At 46.9% G+C, this 23,392-nt stretch overlaps 1 protein-coding gene across 7 annotated transcripts in view; it reads right to left on the bottom strand.

Annotated features, from left to right (window-relative positions):
- Window positions 1-23,392, bottom strand: part of meis2a (Meis homeobox 2a) — a 79,013-nt gene that overhangs the window by 25,838 nt on the left and 29,783 nt on the right. For 6 of the 7 annotated variants that reach the window (XM_072689212.1, XM_072689219.1, XM_072689214.1 and 3 more), the window contains one exon: window positions 19,355-19,500. In XM_072689212.1, the coding sequence (XP_072545313.1) occupies window positions 19,355-19,500 (146 nt within the window). The remainder of the gene's footprint in view (window positions 1-19,354; window positions 19,501-23,392) is intronic. The other variant, XM_072689217.1, reaches the window with a different exon arrangement.

The following is a 23,392-nucleotide window of genomic DNA, read 5'->3' as shown; positions in this document are numbered from 1 at the left end:
CTGGTCCCAAGCCTGCTTCTCTAACCTTTTGGCCACAGCTGCACCCTAAGCTTAAGCTCACTAAGACCTTCTCGTTCTACGACAATCAAACCATGCTGTTTACATGAATGTAGCTTAGTTGAACTATTAGTCTTAGAAACAATAGAACAATCATACATTATTACTTACATTAATATTAAATTTACAGATTACAACGTTTTGTTCTGACAACACTATTATGTAAGTATGGTCTATAAAGCAGAATCCTCCATCAGTTACACTGACAGAGTGGTGAGCATGTTTAGTCATGACCTCCACCCTACTTTAATACACACACACACACACTTAAGCCTGTTAGGGGCAGTAAAACAAGTTTGTCAGTGCCAGTAACCCTGCCCCACCCCCAATAGATAAACACAAATCCACACGGCCGCGCACCTACACGTTTACAGTTACAGATTTTTGCAACATGGCAATCTTTCTGCTCACCACATCCTCTGAGCCCAGCTGAATTCCCCTGCTGAATTAGACCCAGGGCTGAGTGAATAAGGACTGAATAAATCCTCAGTTTCTCTGACTGCTACAACAGGGAAACATATGAGGCTGATTTCTCTCATCCCTGGTGTCTTTTCATCTGCAGCTGCTGAAGGCTGGCCAAAACGCTAAAAGAAGACATTTATCTGAAAGGTCTCCCATCGCCAAAAGTTCTACCTGAAAATGTAATTCCCCAGCCGGGGACGCAATGATACTATTTGTGTCAGCTTCAATATGCCAAACACGAGATGACAGAAATGACAGGCTTTGGATTCCTTTTTTTTCTTTTTTCTTTTTTTTTCCTCTCTTCCCTCGCCTGTCTCTGCTGTGGAGCATGACAAAACAACGGAGATCTGTGGTGACAGATGTCTTTAAGAGCCAGATTAGGAATCAGCACTCACACTAAAGGAACAAACACCAGGCTTTGCTTTTATTCACTCTTTCCACACAAGAACACAAACAGACACACACTCACATACAATGCTCTCTCGCACAAGTGTGCAGCGTGTGGGTGCAAGTTACATTTTAATGTTAGATAATGGAAGGACGAGGATGCCTGTGTGTGTGAAACAGAAGTAATGACCTATTGGAAACTGACAGTTCTGTTTACGTTCAGATCAGTGTCCTCGAGCTATAATATTGAACGATTTTCTAATTTTAAATGGAGATCCACAAATCTCATGAACCTGCTTTGGTGAGCTGTAGTTTAATAGAGTTTGAGAAATGAACCCAGAACTGAGCTCCCACTGAGGAAGGGACTATCCAGGTAGTGCTGTCCCAACGCCAGTTTAATTAAAGTTCGGGAAAAAGGGATATTTGAGGAATGTGTCCAATTAATAGGAAAACAACCCTGAGATTGAACAAATAATGACAGGATGCCGTAAAGAAGGCATTGATCAGTTTTCTAATTGTGTTTTTAATATTGTAAAATTGTTAACAAAGAAAGATGATGATGTTTTTATAAAAATTATTTTTTGATTGCTAGGTGCTGACATGTCTTTGGCAAAGGAGGTCAGTACCCCCCTGCACACACACACACATACACACACACACGTGTGTGTATTTTCCTCTCTCCTTTCATCAGCAAACAACAGTGTATAACAAGAGCCGACTGTCTGAGCTATCTGCTCTATGTGCTCTCGACTGATTTAACCTCCTCATATTAACCAGTGGTTTGCTTGCCCATGCTACAGTACACAGGCAGTAAGGGTGCTGCGCTTAGCTGTGCTGCACTTTGCTGTGCTGCGCTGCGGCTGGCGCAAAGGGAGCGACTACGGCAGCAGATTGGAAGTGGGTCTCAGTCATTTACATTGTATTAAGGCTTCCTGGGCCACTAGGGCCCAGCGCGGGTCATCAATCGGCCTCTGGCAAGTTGCGGCGCGGCAGAGCTGGGTGATAAATACAGCGGCCGACGGCAGCCTCCTCCGCCCGCCACAAAATGAATGGTTTGAACAAACAAGAAAGATGTCTCATCAAGGAGAGTGGGGACATTAAAACCCCCAGCGAGGGGGGGAGAACAGAAAAAGAAAGGAGAAGAAAAAAAAAGCCCTGAGTAAGGAGATTTTCGCCTGACCACAGAGACACGACACTAAAAAATCCTATTTCATTCAGCGGGACTCCATCAGCTCTGCTCTACACATTATAGTAAATGCAGGTTTGTTTCTTCCACCTCTACCCCTCCTTTCCAACTCTCCCACTCCTTCTCCTCATCCCTGTTTTATTACAGAGACTGCTGGCCACCCATACTTTTCACTGATGCCTTATTTAAGCACCGCGCTGGAATTGCAGTTGCACGAAATGGAGTGTGCTGCAGAGTTGAGGAGGGTGAATGAAGAGTGAAGGGAGCTGGATTGAGCCAAGCAAGCATGCCGCCTAAACTTGCCAGACCACTGCCCTGCTGCCCACTGCCCTCTTGCTGGAGCACTCTCTCCCTCTGAGCATTTGTGAGGTCAGGAAGCTCCTTCAGAGGCCCGAAGAACATGCTTACTTAACGGCTGAAACACAAACTTGCCGCAGAAGATCAAAGAAATGATTGAAAATCTCCCAGCTCGCTTCAAATCCGATCAATAGAGCGAATTACAAACTCCCAGACCAATATCCTGAGAAACTGATTGACCACAAAATGTAAAGAAGTGCAGTCTATAAATAATTAGGCAGAGAAATGAGCAGGTTATTTTATTGCAGAGGCCAGCGCTAGCCTCCGATCGAAACAACTCTGTTAATTATGCTGCGGTCTGTTAATGGCACTGGCGCTTCGCTATCCCCCCACCACTCTGTCCGTCACACACACACACATACACTGTCTTTCTCACTCACTCTTTCAGTAAAGGCCTCCTGGGACACTGGTGGATCATGCAGTATGCGGTCCACTACAAGTACAAGTACATGTGGGTTTTTTTGTTTCCATACCGCATGTGAGAGTGCATGTGTGTACATGTCCGCACATATATATCTGTATGTGTGTGTGTGTGTGTGTGTGTGTATGTGTGAGAGTAAGTGTTTGCAGTCAATCGGCTAAATTACAGGGTGCGATGTGCTCTCTACTGCGGCTGAACGTAATGGCCCCTGTAGTGTCTGGCCTACGAGGCTCAGACCAATCCCCCACCCCGCCCCCAACAACACCCCCACTCATATTGTACAATCCCCACAACACGCACACATACACACACACACATCCCTCCCGAGAGCAGTGGGCTGACCATGCCGCTGATGGATGACTTCATCAGTGGAGGAGCAGGCTGTGGGTCGGGAGCAGAAGGAATCCTGCAGTTAGCTCCATGCTAATGAAGGCCTGCAAATCACAGGCTACAAGCACATGCCCTGCACCCCACAATGCACACATCTCACTGACTAAGGCACCTTTACATTGCCTTGTTTTTTCCACTCTCTAATGTCATTAAACCAGTTCATTTATACACAAGCTCTCCAGCAGGCAGACGCAATATCAGAGCTTGCTTAAAATGCAGACCCCCATTTGATTGCGATCGTATTTGTTTCTTTAATCAAAGTGACAATGGGATAATACTAATAAAAGGATCTAAATCAAAAGAAAAACTCTGATTTGAGAATGACATTTTAATATCTGTGCATAAAACAGAAGAAAGATTGGCACATTTTAAATATAGATAGGCCTGTGTCGTTAATAATGTCATTGCAATTGTGTTTTCTATGAAAATGATATTCAGATTAAATGAAGGTTGGCGTTTCGTATTGATAAGAAGGATTAGAATATGACAAAACATCCCATTTTAATATTGGCATTCATGAATAATAGTGTAACTGTATTTATTGCTAATAGTGTGGTACTGTAAACAGAACATTGGGCTCAATTTTTGGGTTTGCGTTGTTGGTCATTTAGAATAGGTAGCAGAATCGAACATTTCCCCGCCTTGTATCCCCAAAATGTCAACTTTACAGAAAAAGGATGTAAGTCAATGTAAAAAAACTGTATTCCAAGTCATTTTGGAGCATTTCTATCGGTCCGTTGATGGAATATAAAGAACATCTGTGATATTCAAGTGATGTCAAAAAGTGAAAAACGGCAAAAAAAGGAGATGCAAGGTTTTTGCGTAACAGCAAGTGTACGTCCTTAATGTGCCACACAGATGAAGCATGACATCTTTGTTTACTGGATAAAATGTTAAAGATTGCATTGTTTAAACAAAAAAGGCAGGATTTTGGCAGTGTAAACTCCCTGTCTCCTGTGTGTGTGTGTGTGTGTGGTGCAGGTTAAATGGGGGGCTAGTGTTTTGTGTTTGTTTTATTTTCTTTTGGACTAAGCTGCTTCCTGACAACAGGGAGAAAACGGGCAGGAATGCAACATGACTCAATGAGTCAGACTCCCAGCTGAACTGCTACAGCCAACCTCTTACAAACAAACACACTCGCGCACACACATGCACACACACTCCACAGTTTTATCATATGTTTCGAGACCTCTCATACACACCCTCCGAAGCTCAAAGCGGGCACCCCGGCAGTCGTATCATTGTCCTTCACTTTCTCACGCACACACAGACTCACAAACAGACACAGATAGCGCTCCTCTGGGCTTCTGCGTTCTGATGGACTGCAGAACCACAATTACAGTGGCGGATGCGCCGTGCAGGGCTGCTGCACTTGTTTCTTTAGAAGTAAAACAGTTATCATTTCTGCGGCTTCAAAGGGGCCGCCTGGGCTCTAGCAGAGCCATACAGAGCTCGCAGACAGCCTCTCCCTCTCTCTCTCTCCCTTTCTCTTTTGCTTCTCTGCCGGGGTTCGGAGCTATGCCCCTTCAACAATCGCTGGCTGGGCTCCTGCCCTGCACTCTTGGCTCAGTGCCAGCCCCTGTTTGCTATACACCATTAATTTATGTTCGCTGGAGATGGTGCAAGGTTCTAGAGCAACTTGGACTATCAATTTGCTTGCCAGGCAAACTGTTGCCCAGCAAAAAGAGGGAACAGCATAGCAGGAGGGAAGGAGCAGTTGGTGTTTGGGGTGGGTTGAACTGCCCCCTAAGGACGCCCTAGAACAAGACTGAGGGCGAACATGCATTAGGGCTAAAAAGCAAGCACTCCCACATTTGCTTCCAAAGCTGTCTAAGAGCAACAAACACACACACTGAAAGCCAACCAGAGCGCCCCACTGAAGAGTGTCTAAGTGGTGTACATGAATGTTTACTCCTTAACCTTTGATCACAGCAACATTGCTGACAAATCCACAGTCATTAACTCCCTCCAATAAGAACCTGAAAATGAACAGGACCTTACTGCACAGAGCCTCTCACCTGCTCCATGGCATCTGCACAGCCTAATCCACGTTGAGGAAACAAGGTACGTATGGTGTTTGTGTGTATGGCGGGGGGCCGGTGACAGTGAGGGGTGAAGGGAAACCTTCTGACTTTGGGACAAAAGACGGTCTTTATTTCTCTCACAGCAAACCTGTGCATGGCTGTGGCCTGCAGCCATAGTGATGAGGCTGTTTAATCATCAGATCAAGTTCATGGCTTCTCTTTCCACTGTGGCCGGCCAGCTCTTTCAAGGGGAGCAATCTGATCTGCATGTCCTTGCAGGGGAGAGAGGGATGAGGAGGAGGAGGAGGAGGAGGAGAGACAGAATCTCTCTCTCTCATCCACTTAGCCCACTGGCTATCCACTGTATATTGAGCCTAAATCTGTCTCAACACAACCAGCCCTCATCTCGCCCTTCCACTCCTAGAGTTTCTGCTCTCTCACTCTTCCAGACTGGTCCTACAGGGCAGGAATTTAACCTGGTTTATCAGAGCAGGTGCTTCACTTTGTTGTGGTAACTGGTTACTCGTGTTGTCTTACTGCCGACACGCATGCACGCCGAGACTGAGTTTCAGAAACGTCTGACAGTGAGCTTATCAGAGGTTTCCATTGTTATCCTCACTTGCGTATCCTTTTGAACTGGGACTCACTGTTTAAGGGCCAGTAAGGGGATGGTGGCTGAGGGCTGTCCATTGTTGGAGGCTGCGGTCAAACCTAGGCCAGGGGTGTAAAAAGCGAAAGGGAGAGGCCCATAGCTGGGTCATGTGGGATGCCAAAACCCAGCCACTTGTCACTACTGCCTGTCATAAAGCGATCTGGCTGCTCATGCTTGAAGGCAAATTGGGCCAGTCTACTAGATAAACATCAACACCAATTTAATGGCTTGAGCACACATTGTAAGGCTTTGCCTCTGCAACCAGGCAAAAGAAATGACTAGAGCCTGCAAGAAATAATGCCTTGCCAAGACAAACGAACTAACTACAATTAGGTGTTACAGGTACATGCATTACCTCCTGTGCATTATCATCCTACCACCCCTGGGAGTACCCTCAGGCCAGCTGCAGGGCCATCAGGCATCAGTGCCTTCAGTGATGTTTTACACCCTAAACTGGCCTTCAAATTCCCAATTTTCTAGATATTAACCTTTCTCACAACCAAAGCAAACACAGCATATCGCTCAATGCCTTCGCTCTCATACAGGCACAGCCAGTCACTTTGAGCAATGTCTCTTGATTCATTCTACCAGAGTTTAATGACTTGATCGGTCTTGATGGCACCAATGAGCAACAGATTATAGACCTCTTATGGCACAGGCATTAGACCATTAGGCATCTAACTACCTCTGGCCTACTGCTTCAGCACATTCTCCCCACCCCATCCCCCAATTCCTAGACCCTCAGGGCTCAAACTCTTTTTTGCACCATTTTTAAAATATACTCAGCCTGCATAAGAACAAGGAGATGGGGTTATTGCTAAAAAAAAAGAACTGCAGTCTCATATGGGGTGACACGAATGGCCAAAAACAACAGCTTCACCATACCAAGGCAGCAGACAATTCACCCAGCTACCCTCAACTTCCTTCCAAGCCTCTTGTCTGAGTGGGTTTTAGAAGTGTGCAGCCAGTGTAGAGCTTCACTTTACACTGTGATGCTGCCGTGCTTTGGGACTGATACTGGAGTGGGGCCTGATCTAAGACTATAGAGGAGACATATACATAAAGAAAAGTGCTGTGTATTCAAAATTCTGGAAGTCTTCACTCAAGTATTAACCTAATCAGCAGGAGGGGTATTTACATAGACAAACAGATTTGGAGATTAAGGAGGTAAGCTAAAATAGCTGAGCATTTTTTCTCTGTAACAGCAGAAGGACAAACAAGAACCTTCAAGGCAAGTCCATAATGTCAAAACTATAACAGCGAATCTCAGATCTCGAACTCGGTTTAAGGTCAGAACTCTCAGCAGAGTAAGCCCAACATTTTGCCATTAGCTGGGAATGTGCCGCAGCCTGCAAACAGCTGCAGGGGCCACTTCCTGTAGGTTAATGATGCTAAAAGTGTAGAAGTCAAGCATGGCGTCCATTTAGCCAGCTCTGAGAGAGGACTAAACAACGTCTCTGCAGAGAGGCCAAACTCCCTGCCCCCCACTCCCGCTCTCACTCTCAACCACTCTCTTATCCTTGTGAAAGCGTAGACACTTGAGCCAACAGAAGCAGAAAAGAATAACTACACTTAGGCAAAGGATTCTCGGTTAGAATGAGAGTGCAGAAACGCTATGTGACGACAGATGGAGCTAAGCCAAACCTCAATCTATCCGCAGTTTGTACCTGTTCTATGCATTGCTTTTGGGAATGTTGTGTGGGCCCTTCAAAAATGCACACCTTTCATGACACTGTGTTATCTTTGTCTAGGAATCAAGATCTCCCATCGTTCCTGAGCATCCAGGCAGTGCATTCGCTGTGAATTGACAAGCACCACGGGGACCTCTCCTATCTTGATGTTCCAGAGTAGAGATGGAAGACGAGTTTAAATGGTTCTAAGAGGCACAGGGCAGAGCAAGGATAGGAGAGGAGGGATTTAAGCAGTGCCATACTGGCCTCCTTTAAGTGCATTCCTGTGGCCCCCTTACCCTGTAGTGCTCTTCTGCTCAATCCTGCCCCTAGGCCTGTTGACCCTTGACCTGGCCGGTTGGCTTGGCTAAAGGCTCCTCGTTTGTTACTGGCTTTATCCACTGACAAAGCAGGCAGGAAGCTGGCAACTACCCAACAGCCCCATGGGAGGATGACCATCAGCTTGCTCAGCTTACCGCTTATTAGAGGAAGGGAGGGGAGTGGGAGGGGGTTGTTGCGGGGGCTGAATCAGAAACGTGGCTGACCTTTTTTTTTTTTCTCGTGCTGACAGTTTTCCTAACAAATGAAATGCAAAAAAAGCCTGGAAGCCACAAACGTCCCAATCTCTCGCTAACCTGATCAGCAACGCATGTTAGCGCCTATCAGGCAGCAGTCCAGAGAGCCCACCCCTGGGACCTGACAGGGAGTCTGACTCTCATCAGAGCAAATGTTCCACAAAGCACACTGAAATATTATATCTCTCAGTCTCACATACTCCACATTCACATACTCCATAAAAATCCTCCTCCTTTAATACCTCTTTAATAGCGCCTTGGCCTCTAATGAAGCTGATGAACATTTCAGCCTTAAATCTAACAGTGCAGTTTCCAAAACTGCAGAAACTGCAGCCTACCTCCTCCATCCCCCACCCCCCTCCTTGCTGTACCTCATACTGGGGCATCAAAGAGAGCTCCAGTAATCCAAACACAGCCACTACTCTCAAAGCTCATGCGCTGTCTTAGAGGGGGAGATAAAGGGGGATTTGGGGATCCACTAAGAGCTTTTTGGACTGACCCAAGCCACAAACAGGAGGGCAGGAGCTGAAGTTCAGTGCTTCTCCCACAGCAGAGAGGAACAAGCTTGAGAGAGTGAAGCTCCGCTGGACTCCAGCAGGACAGGAGTACAGGGTAAGGCCATTAACCTCCAGGGCTAAAATGCACTCTGATGGCTCCCTGGCTTGGAGGCTGTTGACAAGCGTCTATGTTCATTTCAACAACTCGTTGAGCTACCCCCACCACCAAGGCAGCCCCCTTCCCTTCTCAGGAATGTAACACAACCACTTGCTGAGGTAACCCAAGCCCCTCCCCTCTCCCGTCACTTGTAGGAAGGGTGATGTGAGGTGTAAGACAGCTGTTGTTGTTGTTGTTTTAGTGCACTTACTGTTTCCTTCACCCACTCTCTCACCCAGCCCTTGCCCCCACCCAACACTGTGCAATAATTCATGATGCAATCAAGCTAAGGAGAGTACAGTAGACTTTGACCCGTGGGAATTGAATGGCATGCTTCTATAATGGAGACCTTCAGTATGAAAGTGCCTCAGTAATGGCTGCACCAATGACAGTGCAGCTCTGTTGAATGAAATCCAGAGCACAAGTCATTACCACATGCTAAAACCAAATGAAGCTTGAGCATTTGAAAATAAGACTGCTTGGCATGGCAAGAAATTCTGTTTCCCGTCAGGTTTACAATACCACGCTTCACCTTTACCTTTAGATCTTAGACTCTCAAATGGCCAGGGCTGGGAGGCCCATCAAGCCTGTTGATTGACATTAATGTCTCAGGAAGTCATTTTCTTCACTGGAAAAAAAAATACAGTGCCTTCACCGTTCCCTTCTACAGAGGGAAACTTTAACTCTGCCTTCTGACCAGCTCTCCCTGGGGTGGAGGACCTTGCAATACATAGACAGAGGACAATGAGTCCAGTCACCCCTTGGGCAAATCAATGAGGGGGCCGATTCTAAGAAATCCAGGATGGGACACATTTGCCATGCTGTGGTCTGAGACATACAGTGGACATCTTGAAGCAGCTTTGCAGATCACCCTAATTTTGGGGGCTTGAGATGGCTCTCCATGATTTCATTACTGTCAGTGGTTACCACATCTATTATAGCAATTACAACCCAGTTGTAACACTAGGAATGCTACAGGGAGGAATTGTTAACATCTGCAAATCTTGTTCCATGTGTCAGGGGTTGTCTTAGCTTAAACACACATCTTCACCAGTCGCAGCACATTTCTTCAACATCACACTCCACATTTATTTACTTAATTCCCCTCAAACTGTGCCTTAAAGAGATCCCTCTCTGTTTGAGTCCAAATAACTTAAAATGATGCGTGAAGGCTTGCCTTCCTTTTTCTCCGTAGGCTTCATTACTTTTTAATATCTGTGCAGGAAGAGGGGGAAAATGGCGTGGAGATAATCAATGGTATTGAAGCAGTAGGCCATTAATCTCCCAACGGATTCCATTCTAATACACACACACTTGCGCTGGCAAACATGGGCTCTGGCAAACGCATGTGTCTGCCTGGATGGGTCACTTAATGAAACAGCAAGCTCCTGCCTTCTCAGAGGAGTTTCTCCTCAGTGAAAAATGAGTCCTCCAGTATTTTCTGCGCATCACTGGGGCAAAGGAAGAGATGACAACGATACATTGAATTCAGGGGAGACTCGAATCTGCCCCATGTGAGCAAGCAGCACAATGAAAGCAGCAGGCAGGAAATGGTGGGAGCACTAGAGCAAGTCCCCATGGAGATTTTATCTGGGATCCTTAATGCGAACAAGAGTTCAGCGGATCTGGGAATAGGACACAAAGACGGGGCAGGGAGGGAAAGGTGACCTGCAGCAGTGAACCAAGGTAGAGGGGCAGATAGGGGCATATGGGCGAGGGCAGAGAAAGAGAGGGACAGGGAAAGTGAGGTTAGAGGGGGCAGAGGGAGAGAGGATATCAGAGACAGGACATGAGGGAGAGAGATACAGAGAGAAAGCGAGAGAGAGAAGGAAAAGCCACCTGGGTCTGTGGTGGAGCCGGGGAGGTGTGTTTTCAGAAAGAGGGTTGTACACGGTGACCTTCGGTCAGGGTGTGCTGTAACTGGAGCTAACTGCTGGTTCTGTGAGACCTCCTCTCAATGTGCTAAACAGCCACCTGAAGACAGGATTAGCTATTGTGACCCATCCACAAAGGTAACAGAGATCCACCTGTGTGGAGCTACTGCTCATAGCCATGAAATGCACACTGCCACACCACAGGCACAAGGCACAAGGCACAGGCATGCCGGAGATGAGGAACGAAGACGGAGGGGTGGTGGCGGGGAGGAAAAGAGCAGGGGGAGACAGCCCCGAGTGGTCTGGGGAAGATGGTGGGCGGCCTGGCAACCGCAAACAGAAGGACAACAAGCAGATGATTGTAGGCATAAGCCAGGGTGAAGTTTGATATGTTTTTCATGTAGGGAGGGTAGCTGGGGAGTGAGAGAGACAATGCAGCGTGCCTAAGAGGATTGCAGGCAGGGATAGAGCGCGCTGGAGCCCTGAGGTGGCAGAGATTTGTGCCTGCATGGAAATCCACTGCTGTCACCGTGTGTATGATTCACCCCTGCCAGTGAGCTCTTCTGTGACGAATGAGCTGCACTTCATTTGCTGGTGATTATGCGGGTTGCTGGCCCTCTAAACCCCTTTGAACTTGTAATTGCTGCTAGTTTTAAATAATGAACATTAAGGGGGATTCAGAAAAGTGTGGATAATTACAGGTTTCCCCCTCTTTTCTTGCACTTCTTGGAAGAAGAGGAGGAAGAGGAGGAGAAGCAGGGAGGTGGTTCTGGCTGCCGAAGCTTGCCATGTCGCGCCAGGCCTCTTTATCTAAATCATTATAGAAGCTTGGTTTGTGAGCTTTAGAGGGAGCTTTTTGTGTGAACCGCGGCAGCCCTAGGGATATAGGGACTAGCGCGCAACGATCAATATTCACACAGATTCACATCTGCAGCCAAAGCCTGCTCCAGTTAGATTTGGATTTTTTTTTCAGTTTCCTTTTCCTTGCACTCTCTGTGTGACTATTTTTGATATAGGACACTATCATATGTACTTATCTGTGTAGCAATACATGCTTGCATGGATTACAGCCACCAGGGAGGCTCTGTTATGCCCTTGCAAATAGAAGACCTGGTGAGGACTAGGTTCCAAATTGTCACGTGGTACCTCAGGCGCTTTTAGCAGGGAAATGGCGTTGCGGTACAGGAGGTGTGGGTAAGGGAAGGTTTCAGTGTGCTTGTGTCTTGGCTGGCGGCGCAGAAACCACAACAAATTGGGCCACTTTATTGCTGCCTTTGATATGCACTCAAAGATCTGAAATTGTACTCCATATTAAGAGTGCTTTAGCTTCATCATCAAATGACAAAGACAGAGAGAGGTAAAGCTTGGGAGGGGGGGGGGGTTTGCTCGTGAGTAGGTGAGTGGGCCCCCACAGTGAAGAGCTTCAGCTCTGCAATAAGCAGGAGCCAAAACAAAAGCAGCAAAGAGGGGAGAAAAAAAAATCACACAACAAAATGGCAGCAGTGGGATTCAGTCCGAGCCTGGGTCCCATGACAAACCAAACAGAGAAACAGAGTCTGTTTTTGATTTCTGCTCTGTGCCCCCCCATCCTACCACCCCCACCCCTTCTCACCCCCCCTCCTATTGCCTGGTTTGCTACTTCCATGTTTGTGCTGTTTCTTTTCCCCCTGCATTTCCCCTCTCCTGGTGTGAGCTGAATATCAAAGGGGCTGGGCTGTGTGGAGGCCTGCAGCACATAAGGCCATCTCCCAGGGCCACTCCTCAGATCCAGAGCCACCACACTGATTAATGCTCTGGCCTGCCCACAGCCTGCCGGGGTCCAGCCCCACTAACCCCTCTGGCACTGCACGGGGGGACGGAGAGGAGAGGGGGTCTAGAGGAGAGGAAGAGGAGGGGGAGGCGGAGTGGGAGAGAGGGCGAGACGGACAGACACTATTTTAAACCGCACCATGCTCCACATTCAGCCATGAGGGGGAATCCACACAAAAACGTCAGGGCAGAGAACATACACAGCTGGCCCCTAAAGTCTTCAGCCGGCTTTTTGCTTTTCCACACGAGCGTTTATCTCGCGCTGCCCCCATGGCCCATTACATCACTCCAGTGTTTGGTGAAGTGGAGGGCCAGGTCTTTCTCAGAGCTTGAGGACCAGTGTTATTGCTGTGGATGGCTGACTGGGGGTTGGAGGTTTGGGGGCCTCCTGCTTCTGAAGCGTGGGCTGCTGGAGGAGTCTCCAGTGAGGTCTGGAGTTTATAAATCTGACTGCAGTGCTCGGCATGTTCTCTGCATCGTTTGACTTCTCTTCAGGTCGGAGAAGATGCCGTCACATCTGCATGCCCAGTTGCTCAGCCGCAGCCCCCCTGTGGACCACTTCGCTGATCGAGAGCAGCCAACTTAACTGCCATTGCCACATCCTAACATCCAGTTCCATTGACCAGAAGTCATCAACACTGAGGGAGTATGTTTTTTAACCATCTCAGAGTTGATCTCGGAGTTATTCTTATGTCGGATAGTGCTTTAGAGCCTAAGAAGCTTTAAGCATCTCTAAACTAATGAGCTAACAGCAGAGAACAGAAAGCCAGAGAATTAACCACTGGCTGCAAATTACACATGCAATTATGTCAAGATAAATTATCTAACCTGCTCCTTTACAGATTTCACAAATTAGCATCCGTCACAGTCAGCAGAACTGCTCCTTTTGCTCTACCCTCATCTTACAGCCACACTTAAGGGTGTTTTTGAAAGTTGGAGTGCTTGCAGTGGACCCAGCCCTTTGATGGGGAACTATGGCAGAGCAGGATTAGGAGGCAAAGTGAATAGATTTGATGACTATTGCACTCTAATGCTGCTGTAACACTTGAGGTTGCTGAAGGCTTACGGCAGGCGTACTGTAAACAAGGCTTTGTCAGTCATTGTGTGGCACACACACATTCAGCCTGGAATTATTGTTAAGGCCTTCGACATGAAATGCAGAGGTTGATGTGGCTTCTCATGTAATTATACAGCCCACTAGAAAAAGGGGAGACACCTGATATGGAAGTCTGAACTTTCAGAACCCTTTTCCCCTTATAGTGAAAAAGCCTCTCTTGTAAAAAGGCCAAGCAGAAGACGGTAGGGTTCTCGAGAACAATTGCTTTTCATAATTCTGTCTGGCTGTGATAGCTGTTCTTTTTAGACCCATGTTTTGATTGTCATGGCTCTGTAACTCATAAAAGAGAGTGTGTGTTTATCAGTGGACCTAGTCTTAGCTCTCCAGGTTTACATCTCAGTGTGAGAACAAGGGAATCAGAGAACAGATGTCAGAGAGGGATGGCCTACGTCCTCGTTACAGGGCCGGCAAGCAGCCCATACAAGAACACGAAGAGCTCTCTGACAAAAGCGGGAACCAGACCTGCCCCTTCAGTAATTACCCCATACTCCAGCAACTTCAAAAACACAGCCACTCTCCAACCCCTGCTGACAATTAGTTTTGCTGCTCAACCCCCCCCATAACCAACTCATAAACACATACATATACATAATTAGGTTCTCTCGTAGAAAGCTACCAACATAAACAACTGCACAGACACACACACACACACACACAGCTCTGCCGTTGAACCAAACTGTTGCTTGGGTTGCTACGGGTGACTGGAGAGCTGACTTCTGGGCTGAGAGGCAAACGAGCACATGACAGATTAGTGTGTGGGCCTCCTTCAGCCCTGCACCCCTCTGACCCCACTGCACCCTAACCCCCATCCCCATATCAACCCACCTACAGCCTAAGACAAAACAAGCTCAATGGGGGCACTAAATGATACTGAGGTTCATGAACAGCACATCTACACTGACAAAAACGACAGCAACATGACGAGAGAGGAACAGGTTCACCAAGTATCACTGAAAGTGTGTGTGTGCGTGTGTATGTATGCCTAGTCTTTAAAACTGTTAGCAGATGTGCCCCAGCAGCTTAATGGCAACAGCAATGGAACAATACATGTGGATTAGGTGGACACAAACAGGCAAAGACAGTGCAGATCCAATGTTTAGTCTACTACTAGAGCTTCTCTAGTGTTTGTCATCTGGAACAAACATCCTTTCGCAGAAGTGGGCAGCCATGAACCTCTATTATTGGCTAAGCCTGTTTATTTGTTTATCTGTTAATTTTCAAAGGTCTTTTTAAAACATGTCTCCAAGGGAGTGACCTGGAGGTGACACTGGGTTACCATGGCAATTAATGTTCCTTAGGGGGCAATGAATGCCGCATCCCGGTGTCTCTGCCACTGATTCTGGATCTGGAAATCAGGCATCCTTGCTCTCATCACACTATTCAGCTCATACAGCTGCTGCCAAGTCACCGTACATGTTTGGGTGAGCCTATTTTAATCACAATTCCATGAATACCACATCTAATTACTAACACTTTGCGCTTTGTGAAATGTGCGCTAAGTGCTCTTCAATAATTCATTCTCCAACAGCCTTTCAGCACTCATGATCCGTGCTTGCTGCAAACCCGCCACATCATAAGATGGAAGTTACGGACTGAAAATGAACCTTATAACACTAGCCCATATAAGGCCATGTTAATTTGTTATAAGGTTCTCCCATAGACCTCCAAAATGGTCAAGGGATCTATCACTCCTCTTTCAGTGAGCCCAGGGGAGCAATACACCTGGCTTTGCAGCTTAGCAGCACTTCCTAAGCAGGCCGGCCAGGAGGCAGCCTGGCATAGAATCTGAGAGGCTTGATCTCCGAGAGGGAGAGTGCGAGAGAGAGAGCATGCTACCTTTCCTCCACCGGACCAACTCCAGCCCCTTGTACAAATCCACTCAGCACTGGGCCTGGCCTGCTCAAAGGGGCCTATTTATTTTCACTGCTGTTTGAAGGTTTACGTTAGTGAAAAGACAGACCAGGCCTGGAGTGGTATCTTTGTATCTGAGTGCTTCCTGTTTTCATTGCAGGCCTGACCCTTGTCTTTGCAGGGGTGTGAGGGCTGCTCTGGAGGAGGGAGGATGGGGGCGCCAACAGGCTAATTGAGAGAATTCAGAGTAGCCCTCTACTAGATACTGGGGACCCCCTGGGCCATCCGAGCACAAACTCAATTACTGCCCTATCTAGTAGACTTTCCGTGTAGCTTCCCGTGTTCCAAGTCCCTTTCCCTTTCTCTTCCTATAACATGTAAAGGCCTAGCAGAGGAATTTGTCCTGCTGAGAAGTTTACCTTTCTGATAACATAAGCTCCCTGCAGTATGGGAGAGCTTATAGCAACAGGCTGGGATCCCCCCACTTCCTATTGGCACTGGAAAACATCCAGAAAAGCTGGAAGGAAAGAGAAACCGTCTTGGGGCCTGCATTGCCAGTTTCCTCCAGCTGATCTCAGCCCCAGTCTGCCCTGCACACAGGCCCCTGAAAGAAGGCTGCTCGTGTGCTACTGCACGTTACATGAGGGTGCATTAGGCATAATAACATCACATCACTCCGGTCTTGCATTCATCGCAGAGGATGCTGTGGGACCTTTCCTAAAGCCCAGGCATCTTTCCCATCCCTCGGGGAGCTGTTGGTGGGTGCCAATTGAAGCGGCCCTTTTACACAGAGACAATGGTAATGGAGAAAGGCTCAGTGAGTTTTCTCCCATGAAAGTGTGGGGTCAAAGTGTGCAGGGGAGGCTGGAGAGGGGAGGGCCATCGATTTTGTTATACTGAATCCAAAAGCCAACAATTGTTACTGTTGGCCTGTGTTGTTTTTCCATGCAAGGGTGGGGGGGCTGTCCTTTTGAGCTTTTCAGAATAGGTGACAATGGCTGGATGTTGAGAACATATGTAGAGAGACCCCTGGAGCTCATGGAAGAGTAGCTCCATGCTGGCCCGAGCATTTGAGAAAATACAACCCCGTTCCTTTCATTCTGCCCTCTCTAATGAATGCCTGAATGCCAGAATGCCCCAATAGGCCATTCAGGGGCCAAAGTCCCCAAGAATTCTCTCTTGCACAAACGCATCCTGAAATGGGAAATACATTTGCTTAACAAATTAAAGTAAAAGAGCTGGATGTGTTAGTGTGTGGTATGCGAATGCGGTGTGTGTGTGACCGAGCAAGGAATTGTATAGGGGGCTGCAGTTAGTAGTAGAGGATAATTCAATTAGGCCCCCTTTTTTCGCAGGAAAAAAAACGATAAAGGTAGGTTAAAAGGGACGGATTATTGCTTGTACAAGTCCAACCAAAGAGTTTCACAAAAGAGTCCAATAAAAGTGGGAGAAAACATGTAAAAAGCAGGAGAGCTACCGAAAGAAGGGGAAAATGGGGTCTTGAAAGCTGCACTTCCATGAATTAAAAAAAGAAAAAATCTATTCCTAGGTCTAATCTATCAGGCTTTCTTCTCTCTCCCTCTCTCCCTTTCTTTAATTTTCTTCTCTCTCTCCCTCTCCCTCTTCTCATTCACTGCTATTTTAAAACAATTCTAAAGAAAATTGGTGGAAAAGGCTGTACAGTTCTCTGTGAATCCCCCCCTCTTTTGCAGTGCAAGCGCTAGAGCTGAGAGAAGCCTACAATAGGCATTCCTTGAGTCGCCAGGAAAGACGCCTAATGATCCCTCAATAAAGCAAGAAATTTCTGCTTGGTGTGAGCCAAGTAAATTAACCAGGAGGCGTGTGTGTGTAAAAAAAAAACACTGTGGTAGGTGGCTCAGAGGAGGCCTCTAAATTCAAGATTTTTCTTCCCACTCCTTAACCAACCTGGAGCTGAGAGGGAGTAAGGAAAAATATGAGAGAAAAGAAAATCCCTGTGATGTTGTCTCTCCCTAATACTCATTTTCAAATGAGGGGAAAAAAAGTGTTTTGCAGATTTGCTGAAATCTCCAGCAGAGGAGATGTAGCCGTGAACAGCTGTGAAGTCATTTTGATAATGATGGGAATAATAAGCACATGGCAAGGTTCAGGGCTCTGCTGTTGCAGCTTCAGTGCTCCTGAATAGAGAAAAGTGATTAAACCGCTCCTGATTATCCCTGACCAATATGTAATGGATTTACAGCCCTTTCAATTAGGCTGTATTTGCAGGGCCTCATTATTTGGGCTTTTGGTTAGGTAATCAGGACTGGGGCTGGGCTCCTGCGCAGGGGGTGATGCAGCCAGCATGGCCACCGAGGGCATCTGACCTTCTGATGCGTACACATTACAGGCTGTAGGGTCTCTCGCTCATTCACACACATACACACACATAAACGCCCGACTCAGCTTCCTGAGCTGCCCCATCTGTAGCCACGTGGTCAGGAACAGGGTCGCATGTAACCTGACCCGCTCTGTCCAGATCAATACTGCTTGAGCCTCTGATAATGTCCTGACATCAGAGAGGGCAACGGAACACGACCATCTCTGGCCCCTCGCTAACCCCCACCAGACTGGACCCCCCCTTCGGCTTGCCCCAACCAGCTAACCCTGACAACCCACACACTCCCAGAACTACTCAAAGCATCTCAGAGGCCCTCCCTGTACTCACGCGCTCACACGAACACACACACACACACACAACAATTCTATGATGCGTCCTTTAAATATTTAATTTGATGGAAAGTAAGCATGATTGTTTGCTGCAGTGAGAGTATATGTTGTCTGAGGCTGAGAGAGCTGTTTGGTGAAGAGGAGAAAGCAAACACTATTCCAGAAGCAATCAAGCCCCTCCTTACACCCCCTGAGTCTGGGGGAGCATTTCCAAGCTACTGTATCCAGACTGATCTTTCTCCTAAATGAACACGGTAAAACAAGCAGAGCTTCCTGGGAACAAAAAGATGCACTACTTGCTGTACATACAAAAGTACATCAAATGTTTATAACACTCAGCACCCTTATGTATTCCTGTTTGATTAGAGGGCAAGTGTGCTCAGTCTGGTATATGACCTATTATGCATTATTCTTCACTGACAGAACAAGAACACCTTTATATAAGTGAAAACTGCATGCTGAATATTTCAATAGAATCTGTACTATATGGACATCTGCTCATTCAGTGATTCTTCCGAAATCAAATGTATTAAATACGTTTGGCAACAAGAGCGTTGGGATGCTGGATGAACACCACCCCACCTTATTTCCCATCGCCAACTCCACAACTTATACCAGAAGTATTAGATGGAGCACCATCATTTCAGAGAACACAGCTCCACTGGGCCTCAGCTCAATGGGGGGTTATAGTCCTCTAGCCCATGCCTGGCATTAGGCATGGTGCCAATAGGTTAATATTCCTAGATTCTGTGTCAGCAATGGATGCAGCTTAAAGTAGCTGAATGCATTCATCAGAAGGTGTGTACACCAACAGGTAGCTGTTTTTCCCCCATCAGCGACGTGTTAATTGTGGTCACTGGTGCACAGGAGAGTGTTTTTCAGCAAGCTTCATCACGTGTGTTGTCTAAGTCCATGTCCAACTGATTGTGTTGACCCTGATCATATCACAAGAGTGACTGACACGTGTCCATCAAATGCTGATGCCAAACTACTGCAGCACTCCTCTCTTTGTGTGTTACTGCGTTGTGTATTACTGCATGTTTCACAACTGACTTTGCCTGTGAATGGCATTATATATGTGTGTGTTCATGGGAATTGTGGAGGTCTTCCCATTTAAAGAGAGCCCACATTTGTGCTTGTAGGAGAAGTAGGAAGAAGCAGTAAACAAGAGAAGACTTACTGTGAGGTGCTGGAAGAGCCACGCTCGCATGATGTTGGTAGCCACCTTGGGGAAGATGCCGCGCTTTTTCTGTCGCTTTTTGTCTTTGTCTGGATCGTCGTCGTCCCCTGTGCCAGGCGAGGCCACGCTGTTGTCTAAGCCATCTCCTGGTCGAAACGAGAAATTTTTAGAAACTAAACTCACATCATCCACAACCTCCTACAACCTCACATGACAACTGTGACAAATGTAAAGTAACCTCACATTAATGGGAGTTTACAGGATCTGTGATTTAGGAGGATCTCGGACCTTCTACACAAGTTCCTTAAAGGAAGCAAAAAGGATCATAGGAAAATACGACTTTACTTCCTTACAGACTTGAGGTCATCTCGTTAATTCAATTATATCTGCATGTTTGACATCGTGTACAGCCTGTTTTTTTTTTTCTTCTTTAAGATATGACGGAGGACATGAGAGTCTACCTACAGTATCCATACAGATGAGGATACAGATGAAGCAAAAGCACAACACACCTGAGATAAACACCCAAACAACCCAACTGAACTGCACTGGAGTGTTGTTTCATGGGAGCTCAGTACAGTAGTGGTAGAATGAGTAGGATGCTCTGTTGTTGCACTTGGACGCACATAATGGACTGCAGTCCCAGCACACCCCCCCTCCCCTCCTGCCCGCTCATTTGCATGACAGGGGCATGGCAGATTCGTGCTGCATTAATGTCTGTCAGCATTTGATTTGGGAAGGAAACATGCGCATATCAAGGCGAGCCGCCTTCCTTGATATTCCTAAACCCAAAGTTCCAAACCCGAGCCCACGCCTCTCGCTCTCCTCCTCTCCGCCATTAATTGTGCATTAGCAAAAATGATTTACTTTTAACAGTCATAGTTATTTTTTCTTGCCCTAGGGCGAAAATGCCTTGAAAGCCTTCCTTGAGGGCATCTAAATTATGTATCTGAAAAACTCCTCCACTAAGGCATAGCAGGACCCCGACATTCTGAAAATTCAGACTTGCATGTCTTCCTGTTTTTGGGGAGGCATCAATCACGCGCACCTATACAAGCCATAATCTCGCATAAATATTTGAACTAATAACATTAAAAAGGGGGAAAGAAAAAGGATCCGACTGGTGGCATAATCAAATGCAAAATACATGAAGAATACAAGGACAGAGCAGACGCACCCCCCCCCCTTTTTCCTTTCCCCCTTTCCTCTCTCTAGTGCTGTTTTCTTTCCACATCATTAGTGCATAGGCACACGAAAGAGGAAAACAGAGACGTGGTGGGTGACTCTCGTTCTAGTTCTCGTTCTGCTCTCCACCTAGAGTTAAAGAAGCCAGCGCTTCAGCACCACACACACACACACACACACGTGGGAATAGTGGACGGAGGCTGGGAGTGCTGTAATTGTAGAATGGGCATTCATTAGCAGTAAATGCCATAAATCCCAGGCTAAGTAAAAGCCCTTGTTCAGGGAAGCCTAAAACAATAAACTGGAGCCGAGCCGTAGCCTCTGCCTGACCGTGTGTGGCTTCCTGAGAAATGTGACCCAGACGGCGTGCTAATTCTCCAGTTTGCTCTCCACTTCAATAATAATAACATCACCGGAGGAGGGGAAGAAGTGTGTGAGTGTGTGAGGAGTGTGTGTATGGTGTGGAGGGGGTGGGGGGGAGGTACACATGTTGTTTTTGGGGTCTGGGAGTACAAACTTTGTGTTGTTGTGATGGTGTCATAAGCTGCCACTGCTGTCGGCCACACGGCCAGTCTGGTGGACACCAGACGCGGACAGGCTGAGTGGCCCTGGCCAAAAGGCTGGCAGATTAATTTTATTGGCGTTTCCATTTTCACTGCAACGCGATAGCCTCCCCCTCTACGGGGCCAGACCGACCCGTGCGTATTTACAGACTGACCTGTCACTTCATTACCCTCCAGCCCTGGCCGCTCCAGTAGGCTCAGCCTGCCTCCCTAGCAGGGTGAAATCAGACTCCAAGGCTTTCAGCTTCTCTTGCTCTCACTCTCACGCGTGCACACACACACACACATAGTACATGTGGTTTTATACTGTATACAGTGAGCAGCCTGATTCGCTACAGCTATGCGTACAATCACAATCACAGATCCAATCACAAGCACTGAAGGTTTGTGTGTGCAAAGAACACCCTGAAAAATAAACCTGATAAGGGTTCTTCAGACCAATGCGACAGATGGATCGTTGTTGGGCCCCTAAAGACGCTTTTAAAGGATGGGTCTTATTGTCTAAATGAGATAAACAAGTGTAAAGAGCCCTAAAGAGGATGAATGTCATGTAAAGCTTCTACACTTTGTTTTATCTATGAAGTAATGCCACAGAAGAACCATGCTTGGTTCCATAAAGAACCATGTTTGTAATTCAGATGAGTTGAACTGTGTGAGTGTAAAAAACCTTGTCAAAGGTCTGGAAAAGTTTAACGGTTCTTCAAACTCACACTATTTACTATTACAAACATGGTTCTTTATGGAACACAAACAGAAAAAGTGGTTCTTCTATGGCTTCCATGCTACCTTTATTTTTAAAACTGTATTTTGATGAAAGGTTTTCGAACCATAGAACCATATGTCCAAGCCAAGAACCTGTTAGGAACCTTTATTTTAAGATTTAGTCTTTAAAAAGTACATAGATGCCAGGATAGGACATGAAGGCAAAAAAAAAAGTGGTGGAAATCATCAAAAATGATGCAACTCTAGTTGTGCAAGGCAGAGTGCTAGAAATGCAAGACAAGAAAGAATGAAAGACAGAGAAAGAAAGAAAGAAAGAAAAGAAAAGGGGGAACTTGCACACCCTCATTACATCTAAAGGCGAGCTGGTGATTTACATCCGCCCCCACTCCTTTCTTATGAGCCAGAGAAGGAGCGCTGCAGGGCAAATTGTCCCAAACGCTAATGGCTTCTGACTGTTCCCTGGCAACTCTGGCATTTTAACCTGTGTGGATGTGCACTCTGCAAAAAAAAAAGAGAGAGCAAGAGAGAGAGAGAGAGAGAGAGAGAGAGAGAGAGAGAGAGAGAGAGAGAGAAAGAGAGAGAGGGATGGGAGAAGGAGAGAAGGAGAGAGTGGAAAAAAAGGGGAAGGGGAAGCGTCCCATCATCTGCCCGTGTGACACAGATGGGGGATGGCTATTAGGAGGCAGGCGAAAGGCCTCGGGGAGGAGAGGTGCTGGAGTGTAGCCTCAGGCACTTTTGGAAAAGCAGCGCCCTTGGAGGATGAAAAAAAAGCAGGCCCTATCGCTCTCTTTCTTTATTCCCTCCTTTCTCGTCCTCACTCCATCCCTTTGCAAAAAAAAACTGCCCCCAAATGTAAACATGCGCACTTCTGTTTGCACGGACAGCAAGAGCAGCAGACAGGATGGTGCTGACCTTAGAGTAGGCCGCCTGATAGCAGGGAGAATAACCAAGACGGTAATAGCTAGATTAATAAGTAAGCGAAGCCTGTTCAAACAGTCTCGTATCACCAAAGGCTGATTATTAAACATGCATCCCCACATTTCCCTGTGTGCTAATATTTTTGGCTCAGTGCTCATTAAAAGTCCAGGATGTCAGTAAATATCACATTAACAGAAATTTGGGAGAGTTTGCTGGTGATGTGCTGTCTGCCTGCGGACATACAGGCGAGTGATGTACGCGGTGTGTCCTGGATGGTGAGAGGAGGAGTGTGTATCCTACAGGCTCTGTTTGCCTGCAGGATGCTACAAATAAGACCTGCGGATATGAGTGTGTTGGCTTCATGGCTAGGGGGCACGGCACACACAGGGGGGAAGCGCTCAGGGATGATGCTAAGGGCACTGCACTGGGAGTGTCAAACTGCGCAGATGTAGAGCGTTCTGAACTCCCATCGCAAAGTCATGCAATGCCCTGAATGCAGTCATCATGCAACAATGTCAAACGGATCCGCTTTGAAATGCAAAAAAGAGAGCTCCGCGTATGGTCCATAAGTTGCTTTGCGGATTTCCGAAGGGATGGAACTGTACTTGGCGTCAGGTAAAATCCAAATAATTCATTTGGTCCTATTGTG

Source organism: Salminus brasiliensis, chromosome 10 (assembly GCF_030463535.1).
Source record: "Salminus brasiliensis chromosome 10, fSalBra1.hap2, whole genome shotgun sequence".
NCBI classification, from domain to species: domain Eukaryota; kingdom Metazoa; phylum Chordata; class Actinopteri; order Characiformes; family Bryconidae; genus Salminus; species Salminus brasiliensis.
This window is presented reverse-complemented; position numbering and strand designations above follow the sequence as displayed.